Source organism: Loxodonta africana, chromosome 18 (genome assembly GCF_030014295.1).
Source record: "Loxodonta africana isolate mLoxAfr1 chromosome 18, mLoxAfr1.hap2, whole genome shotgun sequence".
In the NCBI taxonomy this organism is placed as follows: Eukaryota; Metazoa; Chordata; class Mammalia; order Proboscidea; family Elephantidae; genus Loxodonta; species Loxodonta africana.
The window spans coordinates 33,704,636-33,727,421 of NC_087359.1; the positions used below are offsets into that span (position 1 = coordinate 33,704,636).

The window sequence follows — 22,786 nt, forward strand, 5'->3', positions numbered from 1 at the left end:
AGCCAGTAATGTCCTAGGGAGATAGCCTTAGAGACAGAAGGGGTGGCTGTCAGAATTGACTTGGGGGGTGTAAAGTGGGATATATGGACGAAGGAGAGGATCTGCAGAGGTCAAGGCTGTTTCTTTGTACTGACCTCCAGCGCCTTGCCTCAGAGGTGATACCGTTGTAGAAGGCTGTTAGGGAGTGGGCGGGGAAGTGAAACAATGGGAGGGGACTCCATCTTTTCAATAACAAAGACTTGGTAGTAACCTGGCTCCTTCTCCCTGCTCTGGGACAGGTACAGCCAAGCTGATGCCCTCAAGTACGTGGGGATCGAGAGGGAGACGGATGTCCTTTAGCCCTCCTGGGCCCCACGCCAGCGCTTATGGTAGCGGCACTGTCTTTGCTTTCATGCACATACCACTGCTGCTCAAGATTCCTGCACTATGTATCTCCCACACCGAGAAACCCCCCACCCATCCCTCTGTAGCGAGGCCTCAGCTGTGCCCAGTGGGGACTGAACTATCTCAGTGAAAGGGGCGACAGAGGCAGCTAGGGCTTGGGCTTCCAGAAGAGAGAGTTGCAGAAGTGAGAGACTGCACCTCAGGCCTCAGAGGAAGAGTGCACGGGCTGGGGGGTAGACAATGTATGCTTGATTTCTATGGGCCTCAGGAAGAAACTTAGGCAGCTCCCAGCAAGCATCAGCCTGTCCTTTTAGCTTTCCAAATCAAGGGTCCTTATGTAACTGGGTTGCCAGGCACATCTCTCCGTGGTCCCAAGACCTGGAGAGGACAGGCTGAGTGAAGTCAGGTACCTAGAGCCTATGAGGGGTCTGGGTTAGAGACAAACTGCAGGCAGCACAGACCGAACTCAGAGGGGAGATGGGCCACCTTGCTACCTCTTCCTTCGTGGCAGGATTTAAATGAAAGAATATGGGCTCTAAGTATACTGATCTTCAAGGCTGGGAGAAGGAAAGCTAAGTGCCATCCATCCATGGATGGCAGAAAAGGGGAACCAGCCTGGCAGTAGTTAAACTGCTAAGCTTGGGGCCCAGGAGGCCATGAGAAAGCCTTCTCTGTATACTTTGGAGATGGATGGGTAAGTGCTTTCAGGTTCTCAGGAGCAGGTGCCGGTGCCCTGTCACCTCCTTCTGAGGGTCTGTAGTCTTTTTCAGGCCTTCCGTTTCCCATTCGGCCGAAGGGGCCACTGTTGCTTATCTTTTCAGGGTAGTTGGGCCCATGCCTAGACTAGAGAGGGGAAAGGTTGGTGTGATTTACTTTCCTGTCTGTGGCACCTGCTGTTTAGCCAGGGTAAGTTGGCAATATGTGTTTGGAGGTGGGTGAGGGGCTACCAAATTGCATGTGCATAGGATGGTGTCACACATGGCATACAGTGTGAGAAGCAGCAGGCGGACCACCTGTGCCAGTCTGTGGTGCCATTCTCTCTGGGATTCATGCAGAGCAAAGCACTTTACTCTTTCTTTTAGAAGGCCTGGAGATTGAGGTGGAGCTTGAGCTAAAGTTTCTGGGGTCCCAGCTCAAATCCCACGTGGAGTAAGGGTGGAAGATTCCTCTTCAGTTCTGTCTCATCTCCTGGGGGAGGCAGGACGTGCTGGCTTGACACAAAAGAATTTAATGAGAATGGGGCCAGCAAGAGCTGCCCCTGTGTCCATCGCTCGTGTGCTGAGCTAGTGGGGAATAAGGAGCGTTGGGCAGGGGCAGGAAGGTCGTGGGCAGGAGAGACTGACGTAGGGAGTACTGGAAAAGAGAGCAGGCTTCTCCCTTCTCTCTTGGGAACCAGAGCCTCTCTTCCCACAGTCTGTGCTGACCACTCTTTCCCTCCAGCCCCACTGGTTATCCCGTAAAGCAAGGAGGTAGGGCTCCCTCTGGCCAGGCTGTCTGGCTCCTGGGGATTTTGGTGGGACTGACATACACACTTACTCACCGCATTTGTGGGCATATGTGTGCCCTGCACTCAGCACCCTCCCAGCCAGCTCCCAACAGAAGCCATCTTCCCACCTGATTGGGCCAGCCCCAACCATGATTCTGAAACCTGCTTCTGCTGTGGTGTGTATTCATTGTGTGTGCTGGGGACTCCCTCACGCTGGACTGTGGGCTCTGAATCACTCATAAATTACAGGGGGAACACAGAGGCAGATGCAGGAGAAGGAGTTAGGTCTGTCTGAAACACCAGGGGCTGGCCAGGAGGAGCAGGTGAAAAAGGGAAGAAATTATACCCAGCCTTCAAGAGGCCAGCCTGACCCCCCTCCCCTCAGTGCAGGGTCATTGTGGTTCGCCCCTCCTTCCCAGTTTCAGACCACTAATACTCCTGTTTCTCCAGCCCTTCTATCCTTTTTCCCTGCTGTCCCTCACCTTAAATGATAGGTCTTAACCCACCCCCCTCCAAAATGCAATGATGGGATGGAGCAAGGTGGCAGGGGCTGGGAGGGGGGGCAGCTGGTATATGTGTGGCTTTATTGCCAGTGAATTTCACGCACTTTAAAGTCCTGTGGCTTGTGACCTCTTATCTGAATAAAGTGGTAGAATCCATTTTGGCAGGTTGTGTACTGTCTGTTTTGGGGCTGGAAGGATCCAGGCATGGCAGTATAGGAGCAGCTCCGGCTGAAGCTTCTGCATTCTGATCCACCTTGCCCATTGGGATCTGGGGTTGGGGGAGGTACAGCCAAGATATGGTGGTGGGCGGGGAAAGTTGGGAGGTTGGAAAGATCCAGACAGGCCCCTGGCAAGGGACACAGGGATTCTGAGGCTTCACTAGAAATTCCTGAGCCCTCAGGTGAGTTCCCTTAGACCATCCCACTTGCCCCCCAACCACAACGCCAACCATCACACACAGACTGGGCTCTGCCACTCTGTCTTTATTGGTACGGCTCCAAGTCTGAGAACACAACAGGCTCAGCCCTACTTCACATGGAGGTCCAGACCGGGCTGGGCGAGTGACCAGCAGAATTCAGGAGACTTCCAACAGAGAAGAGCAGGCTACAGACTGTGGGCACAGCACAGCACAGCACAGGACAGCCGATTGTTCTTTTTTTTCTTTTATATATAAACTGATAATTAAAAAATTAGAGTACTCTATAGAGTTTCTCTAGAGACACTTTGCAACAAAATATATATATAAAGAGCATGACCTCCTGGGCAAACGAAGCAGCATCTCTGAGCGGAGGAAAGAGGGCTCCTCATGCATTGGAGGGGGGCCAAGCCTTTGGACAGGCACCAAGGCTATTGCATATCTTGGAAGAGGGTGGAAGAGTCGAAGGCTGGCTAGTCAGGGTGTCTGCATTATTCTCTCTACATTGCAAGTGTTTATGGCTTTGGCTAAAGCATGTGAAGCAGCGGAGGTACTAAGGTGCTAAACTGAGGCCTCTCGGTCTCTATGTAAAAAACAAAAAGGAGTGGGGGACAACGATGAAGCCCTCCCTAAGCCCCAGCTGAGTGGAAGCAGATGGAAGACATTCTGCAGGGCAGAGGGGAGGCTGGGGGATATGATTTAGCAGCCTCCTCCCCCCATACCCTGCACATCCCTGCAATCCCACACATCTGTCCCTGCTGAGATTGTGTATTTGAAGGGAGGCAGTTAATCTCCCCTACACTCTGTTGTGTAATCCCTGGCGGCAGCTGGGACAGAGATGGCAGGAAGGGCCTGTCACAGCCCCATGAGGCTTCTCCTTTGGGGCAGACAAACAGCCAGGAGCCTGGGGAGACAGGGATGGGCAGAGCATTGGTTTAGGCAGTGAGGCTTGGCCACTCCCTTTGGTCCCATCTGTAACTCTGCCGACCAAACGTAGCAGGAGGGGTATCCTCTGGATGGGCAGAGCCAGCTAAGAAAAGCCAAATGTCCCTGATGGAGTGGCATGGAGGCAGGAATGGGGAGATTCAGGGGAGATGAACTTGGTCCCAGAAGCCCTTCTAGTTCATTCAGACCTGGATTCCTCCAGGATCTGAGGTAAGTTCTGGTCCCGGGGGGCAGGGGCTGGGCCTGGAGCTGGGGCTGGTGTGGGACCTGGTGTAGGGGCTGGGACCTGGACAGAGTCTGAAGTAGGCAGGGGAGGTTTGCTGCCAGGGTGGTAATCATGAGTGGCCTTGGGCTCGTTGGTGTGGTAGGAGCCCTTGTAGCGATGATTTTGCAGATAGAAGAGCACCAACATTCCCACCAGCCCGAGCAGCAGAAAGGCCACCAAAACTGGGAGGAAAAAAGGAACAGTTCAGGGCCAATCTTTGGTGTTTTACCTACATGTAGACACGTACACATGTGGTTTTGTCCAGCTCAGCTGTACAACCACATCAAGCTATTCTTAAGTCTCTGGCAGGTCTGAATTCCTGGCTTATCCCCTGCCATCTTCTATTTCTTATATTTATTTCCATATCCCTGCTGGTTACCCCAATCCCTCTTTCTAGATTTCACCACAGCCCCATTTCCTTTTCCCTTAGCTATAGCCCCATTTTGCATCTGCATTTCAATTAAAAGTTTACAGCATCCTCAAACATTTACAATCTCCAACCCCTTAGCTAAATTATTACATACTACCTTCAGCATACAAAACCAAAACTAAATCCGTTGTTGTCAAGTTGATTCTGACTCATAGTGACCCTATAGGGCAGAGTAGAACTGCTCCATAGGGTTTCCAAGGAGCAGCTGGTCAATTTGAACTGCACACCTTTTGGTTAGCAGCCTGAGTTCTTAACCACTGTACCACCAGGCACCGTTAACATAGCCCATCTTATCTTTCTATTTCACCATCATGTACTTAGTGCCTTCACCACCCCTCAGCCCCGAAAGTAAGGGGAAGGGAGGGAATGCTGGCAGTCAGGGTGGAATTGGTAAGTCAGGATGATCAGTGCTACTCACAGCCTAAAAGTATAGCAACCCATCCATCATCATGGTAGTATGGGAAGTCTGAAGAGGAGAAAACCCCAGTCAGGATAAACCTCCCCCATATTAAGAATCATTTTCCTGCCCTGTCATCCCTCCTTCCCCTCTTCTGTATCCCTGGGATGTACCTGGAGGCAGGTACCAGGGATCAAGCTCAGGTGGCACCTCTGAGACGAGCCGTGGCATGGCTCCACAGTTAGATTCTGACAGTTCTCCCTGAACTCGAAGGGCCTCAGCAAGCTCAGCAGTCATGGGTCGAGGGGTTCGGAAGTGGGTCTTGAGGGGAGCTACGTTGTTGAATCGAACACCAGACAGGCAGCCTGAGAAACCTGGTGTGTTGTAGCGCTGGATCTCCGGGTCAATTACTCCTGTCTCTGGGGGAGAGGCAGGCCCAGAGAGAAAGGGGCTGGACCACCCAGTAACCCCAACCCCCTCTCATGATCCATGTTTCCCCCTCATTTTTGTCACCATTTTCACTGCCATTCCCAGTCCATTGTTCCTTCAATCTCCTCCAACACACCCTCACCCACAGCTTACCCATAACACGCCCTAGATACAAGGCCTTGGGTGAGTCCAGCTGACTGTCCACCAACAGTGAGAACTTCTGTTCTGTCATTGGGAAGTAGTCCACCTGAGGTGGGAAGGGTGTCAGGGAGAGAGGATCGAAGGTTGGCATAATCAAGATCACACAGGCACCCTCATTCTGTCTAAATTGGTGGTGCCAGCTAGGGTTAGTCCTAGCTCAGTCCTAAATTGGCAACTCCTGGGCCTAGAGATAGGCTTTGGAGATTTAAAAAAAAAACGTGAATTTGAGCCCTGACTTTGCAGCTTACTAGCAGTTTGATTTTGGGAAGATCATTTGTTGAGCCTGATTATTGATTGTAAAACAGAGATAATTAAGAGCACCTGCCAACCTGAACAACCTGACAGATATTTTGAGAGTCACATGAGGTAATATAGGTGAGAATCCTCTGTAAATTGAGATGTACTATGCAAACATTTTATATTTTCCTGGGTAATCATGGGTATGAACTAGCCCACCTCCCTCTACACATACCTGGATGAAGAGAGTGCGGTAGACTCTGGTGATATTGACGCTGTGGGGCTGGCCATCAGTAACTGGTCGGGTAGTTAGCTGGTACACGTAAGGACTGGTGCCCAGCTGATATCTCAGCTGCAGAGTCCCTGTGGAATGGGAGGACAAAGAGGGACTCTCATCCCAGCTCCCACAATCCCCATCTCCTGTGAGCATGTGGGTCCTTGTAATAGTGAATCAGTAGTTATGAGAATTAAGGGCATCTGGGGGAAGGTGGAATTGAGGAAAAAAGACCTCAGGAGCTTACCATCTTCCTTGATGAGTACAGCCATGTAGTCACGCACAAAGGAGCTGACATAGAGCAGGACAGCAGGGGCAGAGCTTGTACTAAAGCTGAAGGAGACTTCCTCTCCAGTAACATTGTAGACAGGCCCACGGTAACCAGGCACTGGCCGACCCGGCTGGGGATAATCAGGCAGGCGGTACCCAGGACCATGGTAACCAGGCACATAGCCAGGAGTGTCATAGCCAGGGACATAGCCAGGCTCATAGCCTGGCACTGGCCGGTTCAGCATGTGGGAGAACTCCTGGGCTGCGGAGCGCAGTGCTGACTGTAGGTTATAGCGCATCCAGGTGCCAGGCTCAAAGAAGCCACCAATATCTGAAAGCAGAGGCAATGAGGTCAGAGCCCCTCAGACTCCTCATTCCCGAAATCAGAGGTTCTGTGTGTCATCCACACATACCGTGAAACTTGTCCTCAGTTTTTGCCACCTCTGTTCACTTTGGGTCCCCTTGAGACCCTCTGTCACAGAATGAAATCTTACATCCATGAGAAACTTAAGAGATCATCTAATCCAACCCTCGCATTTTACAAATGGGGAAACAGGCTTGGAGATGGTTGTAACTTGCCCCAGGACACAGTATGTGGAAAGTCAAGATTAGAATCCAGATATCCCGACCCCATCCAGTACACTTGCCACCCCTTACATTTCCAAACCGAGACTGAAGGTCTTCTGTCTGTCCCTAAGTCCCTGTATCTCCCTAGTCCACCAGACTTCTACCACTAGCACACATGCCTACGCGTCTCCCTAAGTCAGCCTTAGGGAGGATGCAGTCTGAGTATATGTGCAGAATCTTGCTATGGTAAATGTCGAGGCATAGAAGGGTATTGTGCAGCTTGAGGTGGATATACTTAGAAGGGAGGTAACCTGTGTTACCTTGGTAATGGTGGGAAGATGAGGAAGTTATTTGCTTGCTGCTCTTGAGTTCTTCTAGTACCAGCTAGCTGCTCCATCCTTCTGTTCCCACTTTATGCTTTTGGAGTCACCCAGCATCTTCAACTGCCTGATTCCCCAGCTCAGACCTCAGGAACCCGGGGACACTTCTAATTTTCCCTGATGGTGACTTTTCACCTTCCTTCCTTTCCTACCCTCCCTACATCCCATTATGCCCTATTGCTTCCTGTCCTCCCATAATCAGGAACACTGACCGTGGTTACAATATGGTCCATCAAAAGCCGTGAGGTCACAGTCACAAGTGTAGTAGCTATAGCGCTCCACGCAGCGGCCCCCATGGAAACAGGGGAACCGGGGGTGGGCACAATGGCCCGTGCAGTTGGGTGAGGTACCCTCAGAAGCATTGGCACGGCCCTCCAGGTTCAGAGTCACTCCATTCAGACGCATGGCCCTCAAGCAACCCACAAAGGGGCGCCTTTTCAGCTCTGCAGAACCTGGGAAAAGAATTTAAGAAATGGGTGTAGAGCCAGAGACAGGTATAAGAACTGGTGTTGGGAAGGGAGTCAGGGGGCTGGAAGAGTAGAATAGGATATTAGGGACTGGAGAGGAAAGGCAGGACCTGGGGGGACTGGGACCTAAGACATGGGGCCCCAGGAAGCAAGGAGAGCAGCCTTGAGAGGGTGGGGAGGTAAAGGAGGCTTTCATCCTCCCTCTAGGTTGCTGCTTACCAACATAGAGGGGCTGGTCATACTCCAGCCAGATGTAGGTCTGCAGGGGCATAGGCCGCAGCACCCAGGGCCGGTGATCCACGCGGAGCCGGGCTTGCTTCACATTGATTTCAGCCCGAACCAGGTGCCACTCATCATCGTTGAACTCAAAGTCATCTGAGTGCACTGTCAGGTTCTCATCCCCATTCCCCACATCGAAAGCGAAGACCACATCCCTGGATGCTGGACAACAAGGGGGAGTTGGGGTAGGGGAGGACTCAGACCTCCAAGATACCTCATAGATTCCTGCTCAATACAACCTCTCTTCTTTACGTCTGTGGAGCTCCTTGAATGTCCCTCCATTTGGTCTACAGCCTGGGACCAAACCCATACGCTGCTTAAACCACATATCCTCAGTCTCTCCAAAGTTAGCAGATCCCTGGAGCCAGCTTCCCAGCCCTACCTCTCAGGTTAGAAGCAGAGCTAGTTGGAGCTGGGAGAGATCTCAGGAGTTCAGCTTCCTTATTCACAAGTAACGGGCCTAAGATCTAGAGAGGTAAAATGAGTACCCAAGGACACATATAGCTAGCTATCAAGTCAGAGCTAGCTCTAACAAGGACAGCTGGACTAAACCAAAAGCTAAGAAGTTTCCTGAATACAATCGAACACTTCAAGGGACTGAATGGCAGGGGCGGGGGTCTGGGGACCATGGTTTCAGCAGATATCTAACTCAATTGGCATAACAAAGTTTATTAAGAAAATGTTCTGCATCCCACTTTGTTCAGTGGCATCCGGGATCTTAAAAGCTAGCGAGCAGCCATCTAAGCTACATCAATTGGTCCCAACCCACCTGGAGCAAAGGAGAATGAAGAACACCAAAGACACAAGGAAAATGTTAGCTCAAGAGACAGAAAGGGCCACATAGACCAGAGACTCCATCAACCTGAGACCAGAACTAGATCTTACCCGACTACCACCAATGACCACACTGACAGGGAACACAACAGAGAGTCCCTGACAGAGTAGGAGAAAAGTAGGGTGCAGAACTCAAATTCTAGTGAAAAGACCAGCATTAATGGTCTGACTGAAACTGGTGGGACCCTGGAAGACATCGTCACTGGACTCTCTGTTAGCCCAGTACTGAAACCATTCCCGAAGTCAACTCTTCCGAAAAAATTAGACTGGACTATAACATAAAATGATACTTGTGAAGAGTGTGCTTCTTAGCTCAAACAGATACATGAGACTAAATGGGCAGCTCCTGTCCCGAGGCAAGATGAGAAGGCAAAAAGGAACAGGAGCTGGTTGAATGGACACGGGACATCTGGGGTGGAAAGGAGGAGTATGCTGTCACATTATAGCAAAAGCAACTAGGGGCACATAACAATGTGTGTATAAATTTTTGTATTTGAAACTAGAACTGTAAACTTTCCCTTAAAGCACAATTAAAAAAAGGAAAAGAAAAAAAAAAGAGGAGCTGCTGAGGCTGTTTATGTACAACCAAGCACCTCATGGGATTTGGTTTCTTGGTTTCATGGGACATCCCAGTTAATTGGCCCAATATCATGTTTAGTGCTTCTGTTCTATCTCCTAGTTCAATGTGTAGTGGCTGGGGTCTTAAAAGCTTGCAAGCAGCCATCCAAGGCACAATTTGTCTCCATTCTCTTGGAGCAACAGAGGAAGAAGGAGAGTCAGGAATAGGAGGAAGTAATGGAATGGTAGCTAATTGCCTCCATAAACAACTGCCTCCTTTGCCATGAGACCAGAAGAAGTGGATGGTGCCTGGCTACCATTACTGAATGTTTTGATCAAAGATTCTATAGAAGAATCCTGATCAAAAGGGAGAAAACACCAAACGAAATCTCAAACTCTTATGGGATCCAGACTTTCTGAATGAACACCTAAAGCTATTGCCCTGAGATAATCTTTAAACCTTAAACCAAAAAAAATCCCTGAAGTCTTCTTAAAACTACACAATTAGTTTAACTAGTAAAGAGTGTGTGCCTTGAGCATTGTGCTCTTTTAGGAACTATCCATATGGCAACAAGTTGACAATAGCAACTCAAAAGATTAAATAGGAAATTTAGGGAGTGGTGAGTTTATGCTAATGGGGGAGGAAATATTCAAAAACAGAGGATGAGAATGGGTGCACAACTTGAAGAATGTAACCAGGGTCACTGAATTGTATGCATAGAAATTGTTGAATTGGTGTATGTTTTGCTGTGTGTATTTGCAAAACCAGAAAAAATAAGTTATTAAAAAAATTTTTTTCAGAGCTAGCGCTAGAATGCAAGGTCAGCTAAAGCCCTTTCCATGCAGCTTCTCAAAAGGGTGTCTGCCCTCATCTCTTACCCCAGCCTCCACCTACCCCATGACTCCCGAGAGATCTCCTTCATCTACCCCATGTCCCTCCCAGTGTCTGCCCGCTCACTGTTGAGTTCCACCCGCAGGTAGGGTCGGCGCCATTGGCAGTAAGGGCCCCCTATATTCTCCAGGAAGACTCCTGAGGAAGCCGAGGTCCTGAAGTAGAAGGAGACATCAAGGCTGTGGTTGGCACGGATTGGGGGAAAGCGTAGTGTGGCCCCAGTGTGGAAGGAGATTGTGTTCCAGGAGTTTCCTACAAAACAGAAGGAGGGGGTCCTTGTCAGAAAGACTAGAGGGTAGAGGGGTAAGGGAGCCTCAGGTGGGGTGACGGAAGGTAGGGGACACTTAGGGGTAAGGAAGACACAAGTCAAGGGGAGACTGGGGAGTGTAATGAAAGAATAGGGAGAAGCAAGTATGAGAGTCATATCCAGGGGAAACTGGAGTGTCTGGTGGTGTGTCCTAGAGCCCCCATTGGGTGCCTAGATTTTGGAAACTAGAAAGACAACCCCAGGAGGGCACACAAAAGGGGTCTGCCACTCACGATCACCGTAGCAGCGCAGAGGCCTCAGGAAGAACTGGGCCTCGGAATTGGAGCGGTTTGTATCCCCCACCACCACCTGGGTGACAGGCAGATGATCCACAAAGGTCAGCAGTCCCTTGTCGGTTCTCCTGTGGGGCGGGATGCAGTGGCTTAGCCCTGTGGCTCTCTGCCCCTCTAAGTCCTGAAAACTCTGTTCCTCTGCCCTCCTCACCACTGGGGCTGGTCGGCATCACAGTTACAGTGCAGGGCAGGGTCCACACAGCTCCGGTCCAGACCACAGGCACAGCGCTGGATTCCAGGCTGCGAGCCTCCCCAGTAGAAGTGCTGCTCTTCATTTCGGCCAATCCAAAAGCTGTAGGGGTAGCCTCCTGGGGAAGAGGTGCAGGTAGTTACCAGGCCCTCCATTAGCCTCTAGGTTCCTCTATAGCCCTTCCAACCAGTGAAGACCCTTCCTTGAATCTCTACCCCAGGGTTCCAGCTGAACCCTCCGATTTCCTTCTTCAAGGCCCCCACAGGTCTCTCTTCCAGGTCCCCTACCTTGCCCTCCTTGACCCCAGCCCAACCTGCAGTGTTCAGCAGCCGGGAGTTATAGCAGGAGAACTCGATCCACTGTTCACAGTGCTGGGAACCGTTGGCCAGGGCACTGACTTCCTCCCAGGATGCATTCCAGTACTGGATGGCCCCCAGGAATGGCCGCTCCATGCTGGAACCTGTCACCCGGGTTGTCCACAGCCTGTCATGCCGCACAACTGTCCATGCTCGATTCTCTGGGGGAGGGGAAGGGGCTGAGCTTTGGCTGGAAATGGGCATTCTTTACCCATCTCCCTGCCCACCACCACACCACTGCTGAAACCTGGTGCCAACAAATATGGCCAGCAGCTCTATTCCAGCCCAGCTCTGGGCCCTCTACATGGTAGGCTGGAGTTGAGACAGCTGGAATGGATCAGGAAGCTGGAATTTATCTGTAAGGCTGGGTTACAAATTCCTGAGTGTCCACTTTTCCCTCTGCCCTCCTTTACCCCCACCACAGCTTACCCTTACTGGCCCTGTCCACCCCTCTATCCTTCCCTGTTCCCCATACCCCTGCATTGCCTTGTCAGCTGCCCTTCAGTACCCATCAGAGTGACTTGCCTCGGATATCACAGTACACTACAAATGGCTTCAGAGGGCCACTGCCATCAGGATCAATGGTAAAGTTTCCAGAAGTTTTCCCACTGAGCCTGTAAGCTTCACAGGATTCCTTATACAAAGCTGGTAAGTGGTGGGGTGAGGAAAAAGCAATTATGGGATCAGATAGCTAGAAAGGCCAGCCTCACCATCTCCAGCAGCCTCATGATCCCAACTCCCTTCTCCTGACCTCCCCTATCCCTGTCTCTCTCCCATACCCCATCTGGCTTACGTTGGTGGCAGGTCTCCCCCTTGTAGCCTGTCAGTTCACAATAGCAGATGAAGTCATCCCAAGACTGGTAGCAGCGTCCATCATGCTCACACATGTTAGGGTTGCACCTAGGGAAGGGGGTCAGCCCCAAGGAAAGGAGCCTCACTGGGAGCCTGAGAGTGGAATCTGTCCCCACAAGCTTCCCTCTCAGCTTCTGGGAGCACCAGAACCTGGTGGGACACCACCGGTCACCAACTCACCAGGTATAAGCCCAGATGCTGGGGTATTTGCCAGTGCTCAGGGTTTAGGTACTATTGTTCCCCTTTTCCCCAAAAGAGGAAAATAGTGCCTGATTCCCTACTGCCCCCCCCCCAAAAAAACCAAAAAACTTCCAGGGCCATAAGCAGATGCTTCATTTCTATCCTGAACATGTGTCACTTTAAGGGAGGAAGTAGGAGGTATCATTTCCAGGTGGGGAATTGAGGAGCTCAGACAAGGAGAAGGGAGAAGAGGATTAGAGAAAGGCTACTCCCACTGGGAGACCATGGGGAGGGCTTTGGAGAGATCACCTAGCAGGGAGAGGGGCTTCTGGATACCTATCAGTGATGCCACATGTGTCAAAGAGGATTTCAGCAAAGTGTCCAAGCCGCCGGAACTCTACCAGAGTCAGGTTGACCAGTTGACCATCCACCTTGAGCAGCTCCATACAGCCATGGAATGCTGTCTGGTTGGAATGGCAGCCCCATCGGCTGGCTGGCTTAGGACAACCTGGAGCAACCACTCCTGTGAGGCCTTCCCAAAGGGAGACCCCAGAGAATGTCCCCCGGGAAGATGCCAGAGGAGAACCAGACATGAAGGAAGGAATGGGGCTAGAACCAAAGTATAGATTAATGACAATAACCTTCCACTCCCTACGGCCTGGGAAGGGAAAGAAGGCTTGATCACTACAAAACTGTCCATTTAGCCCCTTCTGGGTAGATTTAGGTTGGGCCCTTCAACCCAGAAGCAAGGGGGCTGGCCAGGTTGGTCCCCACTTACCTCCAAAGAAGTATGAAGTCCCTGTGCGGATAAGCAGTGGGTACGAGACCCTGACCTCTGCCCCCTCTACATCATCAATGCTAATGACTGCATGGTTTTCTTGTGCCGCAAAATTCACCTCGTGCCAAAAGCCATCATTCAGGCGGTACCCTGGATAAGAAAGGAAGATGGTATGATTGGGCGGAAGCAGTGACTACAGTAGAAGAGTGTCCTAAACGGGACAGCAGCAACCCCACACTATGCCCCAACAGCAGTCTATGTGACCCACCCATTATTGCACTTATCGCACTGAGTGGTGACATCTCTGAGTATCTATCTTGATCATCCATAACCCCAGCAACTGACACAGAGTCTGCAAAGTCACAAGTAGATAACAAACACCCCCCAGGGACCCTCTGGAGCTGAGGAATATCAGGACTCTGAGGTTTCTAGCTTTTCCCAGCACCCTTAGCCCCAGATTTTCCTCCCTGCCACTCCCACCTTGCCCACAGGGGCCTGGGACCTCCTGCTCTTCTCCCTTCTCCCCCTTCGCTCCTCAGTATGCAAATGCCTCGGTCAGGCCAGGAACCTCTCTGGCCCCCTCTGCCCTTCTCTGGCCCTCTCGCAGCACCCCCTTTCCCCTCTCACCAGCAGCGAACTGAAGCTTCTTGCGACCGGTCTGCGCAATGGACACGTTGACCTGCCCTTCACTGAGCATCAGCTCCACGTGGCCCAGCCCATCCCCCAGGCTGGAGAACAGTAGCAGTCCTGTGAGGTCCCAGGTGCGGAAGCGAAAGGAGACTGCCAGGCGGCCGCGGCGCGGGAAGCCAGGCACTTGCACGAAGTTGTGAGGGCCTCCGAAGTTGATGGGGTGCGGAACCGGGTCCAGGCAACGGAATGCCACCTTACCCTGGGGGTGAAAGCAAGGACCCATTAGCACCCTCCAGCCAGCATGCCGGCCTCTGGCCCTCGTCGCTGCCCTTGCCTTGGCTGGGAATTCAATTTTCCCATTGATCAAGACCTCTTCACCCCACTCCCTTGGTGCCCGCGGGGCAAGACCTTCCACCTTGACCCTTCACTCTAGGAAACTTCTGTGCAGCTGTGAAAGGGGTGCCCAACCCAGTCAGCTTTCTCGCTGTAGCTGAGCTACACCATTTCCAGGGCGATGGCCTCCTTCCCTTTTTTCCAGTGCCAAGAGGCAATTTAGGGCCACAGGCCCAGCTGCCGCCCCTTCCCTGCAGCGGCGCTGGCGTCCGCTCTAAGTGGGGCTGGAATGGGGAAGCTGGCTTAGAGTCCTGGGTTCGAGTTCCAATTCAGCCACTGTGCAACTGCATAACCCCTGGCCCAGACACTCTCCTTCTCTGAGCTTCAGTTTCCCCAGTTATTCACTGAGGAGGTGGCTGGACCAGACCAGAGCTTCTTAACTGGGGCGTCCTTAGACTTTGCACTTTCTGGGAGTCCGTGATACTCCCCCGCCTGAGCATCTGACTAGGGGAGAAAGGGGGTCTTCGGCTTTTATCTGATTCTCAAGCTCTCTTCCCGCTCCACCTCTTTGCTTTCCAAGCGGCTTTGGATCCCTTCCTCCCAGATCCCCCTGCCCACTGGCCTCGAAGGTGATCCGCGAGTGGCGACGCACAGCCAAGTCGGCAATGTTGACTCGATTGAAGATTATATTCTCCATGCAGCCACGAAAATTATGCCGATAGGCGAGGTTCTTACGCGCAGCACCCACCAGACCCCCGATGAACATCTGTGGGCAGGGTGGGAAGTGAGGTTCCCCAGCACAGGAGCACACCCACACCCACCCATACACACGCCTTTGTTGTACTCCCACGCATGTCATATAGACCTTCCCAATGCCAGGCCAGGCTTTATAAAAGACTGCAAACACACATTCCTCCAGTGTCCCAATTACAGCCCTAAGCTTGGCCTCCAGATCTGGGTTCAGGCCCTGATTCCACCACAAACTGGCTGCACACTCTTGAACGAGTCACTTAACCTGTATGGCATGCTCCTGATTGGGTCCAGGGTTTTTCCCAAGTCCACAGTGTTGTGGGAGGACCCAAGGGGGCTATTTGCTCACCTTGTCTGGTCCTCAGAAGCCAGGTTTCCAGGCCTCAGCTCATAGTTCTGAGGTGGCACCCAGAAATCTGAACGCTAACAGCAATAACAAAAAGCCAGGCCCTTCTGGTGAGCAGCAAGTTTGCCAAGTTCTGCTAGAAGATTCAGGAACTGGAAAGATCCTTACCTCCGGGGTGAGAAGTTACTGCCCCTCACCCCAGCAAGGGGCACTTCCCACTACTCACCTCGTTGTCCAGGTTCAACCTCTCGAAGTCGCCGTTGAGCAGGAAGCGCTGCACGTAGCCGTCCAGGGTAAGGTTGGCTTCGCGACCAAATCGGTCCACACGCACATAGTGCCAGTGCTGGTCGTTGAGGACGCCTCCCGCGGTCATTGTCGTGTGACCAGGCCTCGGCTGGATGGGGCTGCTGCCTGAGGGTGGGGTAAAGAAGGGTCAGACCTTGAGCCAAGAGAACCCCAGCAAACCCTAGCCCCCAGGCAGAGAAGCCGTGTGCAGCGCAGAGGAGGGCTGCACAGGGTTGAGGGCCGCTAGAGAGGGCAGGCACGGGGCCTGAGACTGGGATGGATCGCGCGCCATTGGCGAGAGTGTGACTTAAGGTAAACCATTTAACCTCTGTGAGCTTGTTTTCCTCTCTGCAAAACTCGGGGCATGATAGCTGCTTTGATCTACATCACTCGGGGAAACGATAAAGACAAGCAAAGTAATAACTCTTTATGTTATTAGTTGGCGTGTATTCGATTCCGACACCGAGGAAACTGAGGTTTAAGGAAGGGCCTTGTCCAAGGTCACACAGCTAGTAGGTAACAGAGCTGAGACTGGAATCCAGTCCTCCTGATTCCAGTCCTGCGCTTTGCTAGAACCAAATGCTACAAGTAAAAGGCGGGGTGGCCCAGACAGTAAGGAAGGGGAAAATCAAGCACGGGCGCGGGAGCGCGGACGTGGTGCGGGGAGGTGCGGTGGGAGAGCCGCAGGGGTCGCTCCTGGGGTCGCGCCCGCGTCGCCGGGCTCACCAAGGCTCATGTGCAGCAGCAGGTGCGCCCCCTGCAGCTCGAGCGTCACGTAGTCGCCCTGCGCGCCCTCGGCGTGCAACAGAAGCCCGTCCTTCTCCTCGGTCTTGAAGCTGAAGGCGAACACGTCCCACAGGCTCCGGCTGACCCCACGCGGGAAGCGGTACGAGATGGCGTCGTCGCCGTCAAAATAGAGGACGTCGGACTCTGCGCGAAGGACAGCAGGTGGGCTCGGGCCGGGAGACTGCCGGTCACAGGCCTCGCTCCACGACTGTCCCCGCCCCTTACTGTAAGGGCAGCCGTAGATGCCCAGCCTCAGGCCGATCTTGCCGCGAGGGTTCCAGGCCAGAGGCACGATGCGGATGTAACGCGCCGTGAAGTGGTAGTGCAGGTCGTGGCGCACCACCGCGGACTCGTTGACATTACCAAAGAAGGTCTGCGGGGGTGGAGGAGGAATGACCCACCATCTGCTTTATCCTCCCCCACAGTCCCTACCCTACAATGACACACCCAGCCAATCTCCACTTCGAGAAAGCACTCTTTGATCTTCCCTGCCTTCTTTTTGCCAACAGTTTCCCTAGCCTAGGGTGTCCTTTCCCACTACTCTAATCTTTCCTGGGGGGGAGGATCTTTCCTCAGAGCTTACCTTAATACCTCCTCCTTCGGGAAGCTCTCCCAGATTTCACCCTAAAGTCTATTAAACCCTGTGGCTGCGGAGTGTCTTGCACACATGGTGAGCTGACGGTCCTGCTGGACTGAGTCCCCAGAATGGTTGCACTGCCCCTCACCTGTGCCCTCACCACCGCCCCCCCGCCAGTGCCCAGCCCAGAGTACGAGCAGAGGGGATTCCCCAAGTGTGCAGGCAGGGGAGCCCAGAGTACCGCGTTATGCCCTCGCTGGTAGAACGGCGTCCAGCTATCCACGCGGTCGCCGTAGAGCAGCATGTAGCGTGTGACCCAGTCCCACGAGTTAAAGGAGCCCTGTGTGGCCACAGCCCGGATCCGGTGCTTCTTCATTAGGTCTATCTGGAGCCAGGGATTCGGGTCACCGATCCGGGGCGACCATCCGCTTATGCCTGTACAAGGGGCAGGGGCTTTCACCGTCGGCTCCCTTCTCTCCTCCTCCTCCTCCTCCTCCTCCTCCCCCCACCCCAGCCCTCGGGAGTACCCTACTCCGCCGTGGTGCGCGCCCGCTCACCGTGCAGCCGGGCGAAGCGCGGCGCTGTGAAAAGCCCATAGTAGGAGGAGGCGCCCAGCGAGCGCGCATACAGGGGCCCCACCAGCTCCTCGTCGCAGCCGTCTGTGGCGGGGGAGTGGGCACTTTGATCAGCGCCGGCCCCTCCCAGGCCCTTCCAAAGCCAGGCCCACTTGGCAGCCAGAGTTCCCCTTTTTCTGCCCCCCAGCGGCAGACCCAGCCCTACCTAAAGCCACCTACTCGATCTGGCTGCAGCAATAGTTACACGCTCAGGGGAGGTTGCCTTCTCCTTCCTGGGGCATCCCCAGGCTAGACCTTCCGACCCAACTCCAGATCCTCCCTAGCTAGGTTCCTGCCCTTGTACCAGCCTGGGGACAGTACTCCCCCAAACCCACACCCAAGCCTCAGCATCTTCCAGAACCTGAGTCAGCCCAAAAAACCACTCCAGCCCCCAGCCTTAATATAAGTCCCACTCATTAGCCCATAAACCCTGCACTAGTCCCAAATCAGGCCTTGATCCCTGCCCCAGCCAGCCCTAGCACTATCACCAACGCCATCTCCAATCTAGCGTCAGTCAGGATCACAAACTACTGCTTAGATCCCAGCCACAAAATCCAGAGCCAGCCACAAAACCCAGCCCCAGGGCCAGCTCCAAAATCCAGCTCCAGACCCTGACAAAAACTCAACCCTAGCCCGGGTCACCAGAACGATTCTCATCTCCAGCTCTATCCTCAAACCCAGGCATCAGCTCCCGTTTGGATCCCAGCCCCAAATCCCTGCCCTGCCCGACTTCATCCTCGGTTGGAAGCCCAGCCCCAGCCCGAGCCGCGCGAGCCAGCCTTGGAGCTGCATTGCGGAGCGCGGGGGAGAGGCAGGAAAGGATGCGAGCGAGCGGGCGCGCGCCGGCTCGGAAGGGGGCCGCGACCACCCAGCCGCAATGCGGAGCCGGACACGCCCTGCAGGTTCTGGGCTCCTGGGCCCAACCTTGCCTATATCCGAACCCCGCACTCACAGTAGCCCCAGCCGCGAGCTCCTGAGACCGCTGCGAGCAGGATGCAGAAAAGCCGGAGACGCATCATGCAGAGCTGATGGGTCCCCGGCGGCCGCCTCCCAGCGCCCGGCTCTGGCTGGTGCTCCAGCTCCGACTCGGGCTCCCAGCTCTCCCCTTGGCGTTAGCGACGTACCGCTGTCTCTCCTCCTTTCCCTTCCTCCCTCCTATCTCCCGAACCCTCTCTCTCTCTCTCTCTTTCTCTCCGGTTCCTGGCTCTCGGCTCTTCTCTCTCTCCTCTCCTTTCCACCTTCTCACCTCCCCCCTTCCTCCCCAGCCTCTCTCTCCTGGCACGCGCGCTTTCCCGGACCCCGCGCAAGCGCGCGCCTCAGCCCTGTTGCAAAAGGGAGGGGGTAGAGAGCCTCCAGTCACCGGGAAATACCCCGAATGCCCTGAGACCATCAGGGGGCTGGGGCTGTAGGGATGGCGGAAGGGAGGCAAGGGCCCGATGGTCCTGAAAAATCCAAGCAAAGAGAGGAGGGAGGCGGTGCCTGGAGATGGGGAGAAGGGTAAGTAAAAGAACCTACCATTTTCGGAAGACAAATTATGCCCCAGGCCCCATGCTAGACACCCTCCATAATCTTCTGGATTCAGCATTTTACCTTACTCCACCTTGCAGATGAAAAAAACCTAAAGCTCAGAGAGGTAAAGAAACTTACTCAAGATCACACAGCTAACTAGTGAATGATGATATTCCAAGGTTCATTTTCTTTTCCACTGGCAGGGTAGAAAGAAGTCTCCTTTGGGGAGGGGGATGAAAAAGATAAAGTGGGCCCACAGATCCTAATCCCCACCTCCCGCTTGGCCCCTCTCCCCGCCCCTTCCTTCCTGTCCCACTAGTTTAACTTCTCCCCCTTCTCCCCCTGCGGCTACACTTCAGAAACCCGAGTAGCAAGAGATGGGGACTGAGCCCGCAGAGCAGGTGGGAGTCGGAGTAGGGCTTGTGGGGGGGGGGATGGTTACAAAAGGGGAGGGTAAGGTGATGGGATTCCCCACTTGCTATAGGGGTTCAGAGGGCTACAGGTCTTTGCTATCCTAGCACCCTATCCGGAATGCCTGGAGCCATCTCAGGTGGGGGCCCTCCACGTGGATGGGGCTGGTAGTATAAGGCTGGGGTTGGAAGGGGCAGAACTCAGGCTAAGGGGACTGAGGCTGAGGGGAAGGGCAGGTTGAACTTAGAGCCCAGGGTCCAAACTGAGCACAGAAAACCTGAACCCCAACCCTTGAAAACCCCTTGGCATAAGTACTTCAGTGCAGCTGTACTGGAGGCACAGGCGGGAACGGGGAGGGGAAGGAGACAAACAGAAATCCTCTCCAGACCAAGCATGTAGTCCAGAGTCAGGATCTGAGGCAAATTCTGCATGTGGACGTCCTTCCAGGAGAGGGCGCTGAAGAGGGAACAGAAGCTCCAACATTTATTAATAATACAAGCCCTTGGACTATGGAAAGCAGAGATGCTTCACATCTCTTATCTTCCTTATTTCAAACAATCCTCACAGCAAATCCTGCTAGGTGGGATGGTCAGGACTTCTTTACGTATTAGGAAGCTGAGGTTCAAAAAGAGCAAGTCCCTTGCTCAAGGTCACCCAGAAAGTTGGAGATAGAGGCAGGAGGGGTGCATGGAAGTCCAGGCCCTGGAGTGGGGGTGGGGGTTGAGTTAGGGGTGTGAAGGAAGAATTTCAAGAAGAGTTTATATCTTTTCCCTCTGCTGTTGTACCTGTTTACAGGAGCTTCCAGCTTGGAGGCATGTGTGGGAGGGGGATGTGTGTGGGCAAGTGTCTCACCAGGTCTCTCACCTTGACCTTCCCAGGTCTCCTGGGGCCCTTACTCTGGGGACGATGATGAGGCATACTCCTCTGAACCGCTGCCGGAGCTCTGCTACAAGGCAGACGTCCAGGCCTTCAGCAGGGCCTTCCAACCCAGTGTCTCCCTGACGGTGGCTGCGCTGGGTCTGGCCGGCAATGGCCTGGTTCTGGCCACCCACCTGGCAGCCCGCCGCGTGGCCCGCTCTCCCACCTCAGCCCACCTGCTCCAGCTGGCCCTGGCCGACCTCCTGCTGGCATTGACCCTGCCTTTTGCCGCAGTCGGGACTCTGCAGGGCTGGAGCCTGGGCAGTGCCACCTGCCGCGCCATCTCCGGCCTCTACTCTGCCTCCTTCCACGCCGGCTTCCTCTTCTTGGCCTGTATCAGCGCCGACCGCTACGTGGCCATTGCGCGGGCCCTCCCGGCCGGGCCGCGGCCTTCTGCACCAGGCCAGGCGCACTTGGTCTCAGCCGTTGTGTGGCTGCTGTCACTTCTCCTGGCGCTGCCCGCGCTCCTCTTCAGCCGGGACGGGCACCGGGAAGGCCAGAGGCGCTGCCGCCTCATCTTCCCCGAGGGCCTTACGCAGACGGTGAAGGGGGCAAGTGCCGTGGCGCAGGTGGCCCTGGGCTTCGCACTGCCGCTGAGCGTCATGGCGGCCTGCTACGCCCTCCTCGGCCGCACGTTGCTGGCCGCCAGGGGGCTGGAGCGCCGGCGCGCGCTACGCGTCGTGGTGGCTCTGGTGGCTGCCTTCGTGGTGCTGCAGCTGCCCTACAGCCTCGCCCTGCTGCTGGATACCGCCGATCTGTTGGCTGCTCGCGAGCTGAGCTGCCCAGCCAGCAAGCGCAAGGATCTAGCTCTGCTGGTGACCGGCGCCTTGGCCCTCGCCCGCTGCGGCCTCAACCCTGTGCTCTACGCCTTTCTGGGGCTGCGCTTCCGCCAGGACCTCCGGAGGCTGCTGCGGGGTGGGGGCTGCAGCCCAGGGCCTCACCCTCGCGGCCGCTGCCCCCGTCGGCCCCGCCTGTCTTCCTGCTCCGCTCCCACTGAGACCCACAGTCTCTCCTTTTAGGACAACCAGAGTTGCGAATCTAGAGGAGGGGGCGGGCTGAGGAAACTACGCCAGGGAGTGTAGTGGGAAAGGGGAGTAGATGGGAGAACACTGAGAAAGAGGTAGGGACCTAAAGGGGTTGCTTCTGTGCCTTAACACATTAAATTGATAACATGAAAATGAGATGCAAGCCAACAACTGTTACTATTTTTGAGTCACCGACTTGGAAGTGATTTATAGCAGGGCAGAGCCGGTGGGTCACCCCTCCCGCTTGGTTCTGAGGGGAAGGCGCTGAGAGCCCGGGTGGGGGTGGGGACTGCTGAGCCCGCTAAGGTTCTAGGCACTGACATCCCCTCCACCTTCGCTCCGTCTCTGCCAACAGAGGTGAGGTGGGAAAGCTGCCAGGCGAGGAGGGGCGGGGGTTCCTCTCGAAATAGTGTAAGGAAGAGCTTTCTAACAACCAGAGCTATCCAGTAATGGCTGCCTTAGGAAGTACCGAGTTCCTGGCCTCTGGAATGTTTCAAGCTGAGGCTGTCGGGCACTGCGTGTGCCTGTGCGTGGGATGGGGGTAGGGGTACGAGGGTGGACGTTTGGATAAGATTACCATTTTACAATCCCTTCCAAGGTTCTGTGATGGAAGGAAAAAAGTAATTTAAAAAGTTGAACAGGAGTTCTTCACTATGAAGAAAAACCAAGACAAGGACAGAATTGCAATTTGCAAATTTCCTACAGCCATCGTTACCGGCGTGGTGGGGAGGAGGGGGTTGCTGTTCTCCATCTTCCCAGGGGACGGGGTCAGAGGAAACGCACTGAGCCTGCCGGAAAGGCGGAGGTTAGACATCAGAAAGAACTTCCCTGCAACCAAGGGCCTGGGCTCCGGACGGGGAAGAGCGCATATGGTTGTGGTGTCTCCATCCCTAGGAAAACTCAGTGCAGGCCACTCTCATCCAGGGCAAGGGCATGGCCGGGATGGCCTCTGAAGGCAGTAGTATTGATTCCTGGTCTTTGTTTTACACAATCACACAGGCAGAATCGTGTTTACATGCGACAACTCTCGCAGTTTAATATCCGGTCAGCAAAGCTGTCCTGGCCACTCCAGCCTTGAGAAGGGGGTGAGGGGGCCCAGGGCGAGAGGGACGGGGCGTGGCGAGGAGGTCTCAAGGGAGGCGCTGGCCTGAAGTCCCCGCCCTGTCCCGCCCTGCCTAGCCAGAGCTAGCTTTCTTCCCCAGAGCTCTGGCGGCCGGGACCGAGAGCAACGGCCTCCAGGGGCCAGGATCCAGGGAAGGCCTGGAGACGGCGCCGATCCTCAAAGGGTCACGCACGCCAGCTGCTGGGGGCCGACCTGGAACCTACCGCCGGAGACCTAGGGAATCGCCGCTGAGTCAGCAAGGCGCGCTCCCGCGGTCGCCCCGGCCCCGCCCCCTCCGGCCCCGCCCTGTCCTTCCCGAGCCTCGGTTAAC

At 54.4% G+C, this 22,786-nt stretch overlaps 3 protein-coding genes across 4 annotated transcripts in view; 2 read left to right on the forward strand and 1 right to left on the reverse strand.

Annotated features, from left to right (window-relative positions):
- Positions 1 to 2,589, forward strand: part of EZH1 (enhancer of zeste 1 polycomb repressive complex 2 subunit) — a 28,939-nt gene extending 26,350 nt beyond the window's left edge. Inside the window, exon 21 of one of the 2 annotated variants that reach the window (XM_003414254.4) lies at positions 279 to 2,565. In XM_003414254.4, coding sequence (XP_003414302.1) covers positions 279 to 339 — 61 coding nt within the window. In that variant the 3' untranslated portion in view covers positions 340 to 2,565. Of the gene's footprint in view, positions 1 to 278 lie in introns of both variants that reach the window. The other variant, XM_064271053.1, reaches the window with a different exon arrangement.
- Positions 2,590 to 20,292, reverse strand: CNTNAP1 (contactin associated protein 1). The gene is made up of 23 exons (XM_064271054.1): positions 18,443 to 20,292; positions 17,434 to 17,535; positions 17,118 to 17,311; positions 16,240 to 16,672; positions 15,455 to 15,639; positions 14,755 to 14,898; positions 13,797 to 14,058; positions 13,170 to 13,319; positions 12,728 to 12,899; positions 12,153 to 12,259; positions 11,885 to 12,004; positions 11,317 to 11,520; positions 10,965 to 11,121; positions 10,754 to 10,881; positions 10,280 to 10,465; positions 7,870 to 8,091; positions 7,396 to 7,635; positions 6,214 to 6,567; positions 5,928 to 6,055; positions 5,408 to 5,501; positions 4,999 to 5,244; positions 4,847 to 4,894; positions 2,590 to 4,180 (listed from the first exon to the last, which is right to left on the reverse strand). Exons 1-23 carry the CDS (start codon positions 18,507 to 18,509, stop codon positions 3,912 to 3,914), a joined length of 4,212 nt encoding a protein of 1,403 aa, XP_064127124.1. The 5' UTR covers positions 18,510 to 20,292; the 3' UTR covers positions 2,590 to 3,911.
- Positions 18,927 to 22,513, forward strand: CCR10 (C-C motif chemokine receptor 10). The gene is made up of 3 exons (XM_064270314.1): positions 18,927 to 18,987; positions 19,098 to 19,123; positions 20,289 to 22,513. Exons 1-3 carry the CDS (start codon positions 18,927 to 18,929, stop codon positions 21,345 to 21,347), a joined length of 1,146 nt encoding a protein of 381 aa, XP_064126384.1. The 3' UTR covers positions 21,348 to 22,513.
- Positions 22,514 to 22,786: the final 273 nt, after the last annotated feature.

What these genes read in the sequence shown, in the direction of transcription:
- CNTNAP1 (XM_064271054.1), bottom strand. Translation starts at nt 18,509, where the DNA reads ATGATGCGTCTCCGGCTTTTCTGCATCCTGCTCGCAGCGGTCTCAGGA. An exon ending in ACATGTGGCATCACTGATAG is followed by an intron (nt 12,260 to 12,727) that starts GTATCCAGAAGC and finishes CCCCTTCCCTAG; the next exon opens with GTGCAACCCTAACATGTGTG. An exon ending in GGGGGAGACCTGCCACCAAC is followed by an intron (nt 12,005 to 12,152) that starts GTAAGCCAGATG and finishes ACCACTTACCAG; the next exon opens with CTTTGTATAAGGAATCCTGT.
- CCR10 (XM_064270314.1), top strand. Translation starts at nt 18,927, where the DNA reads ATGGTCCTGAAAAATCCAAGCAAAGAGAGGAGGGAGGCGGTGCCTGGA. An exon ending in GCCTGGAGATGGGGAGAAGG is followed by an intron (nt 18,988 to 19,097) that starts GTAAGTAAAAGA and finishes TCCACCTTGCAG; the next exon opens with ATGAAAAAAACCTAAAGCTC. An exon ending in AAAACCTAAAGCTCAGAGAG is followed by an intron (nt 19,124 to 20,288) that starts GTAAAGAAACTT and finishes TGACCTTCCCAG; the next exon opens with GTCTCCTGGGGCCCTTACTC.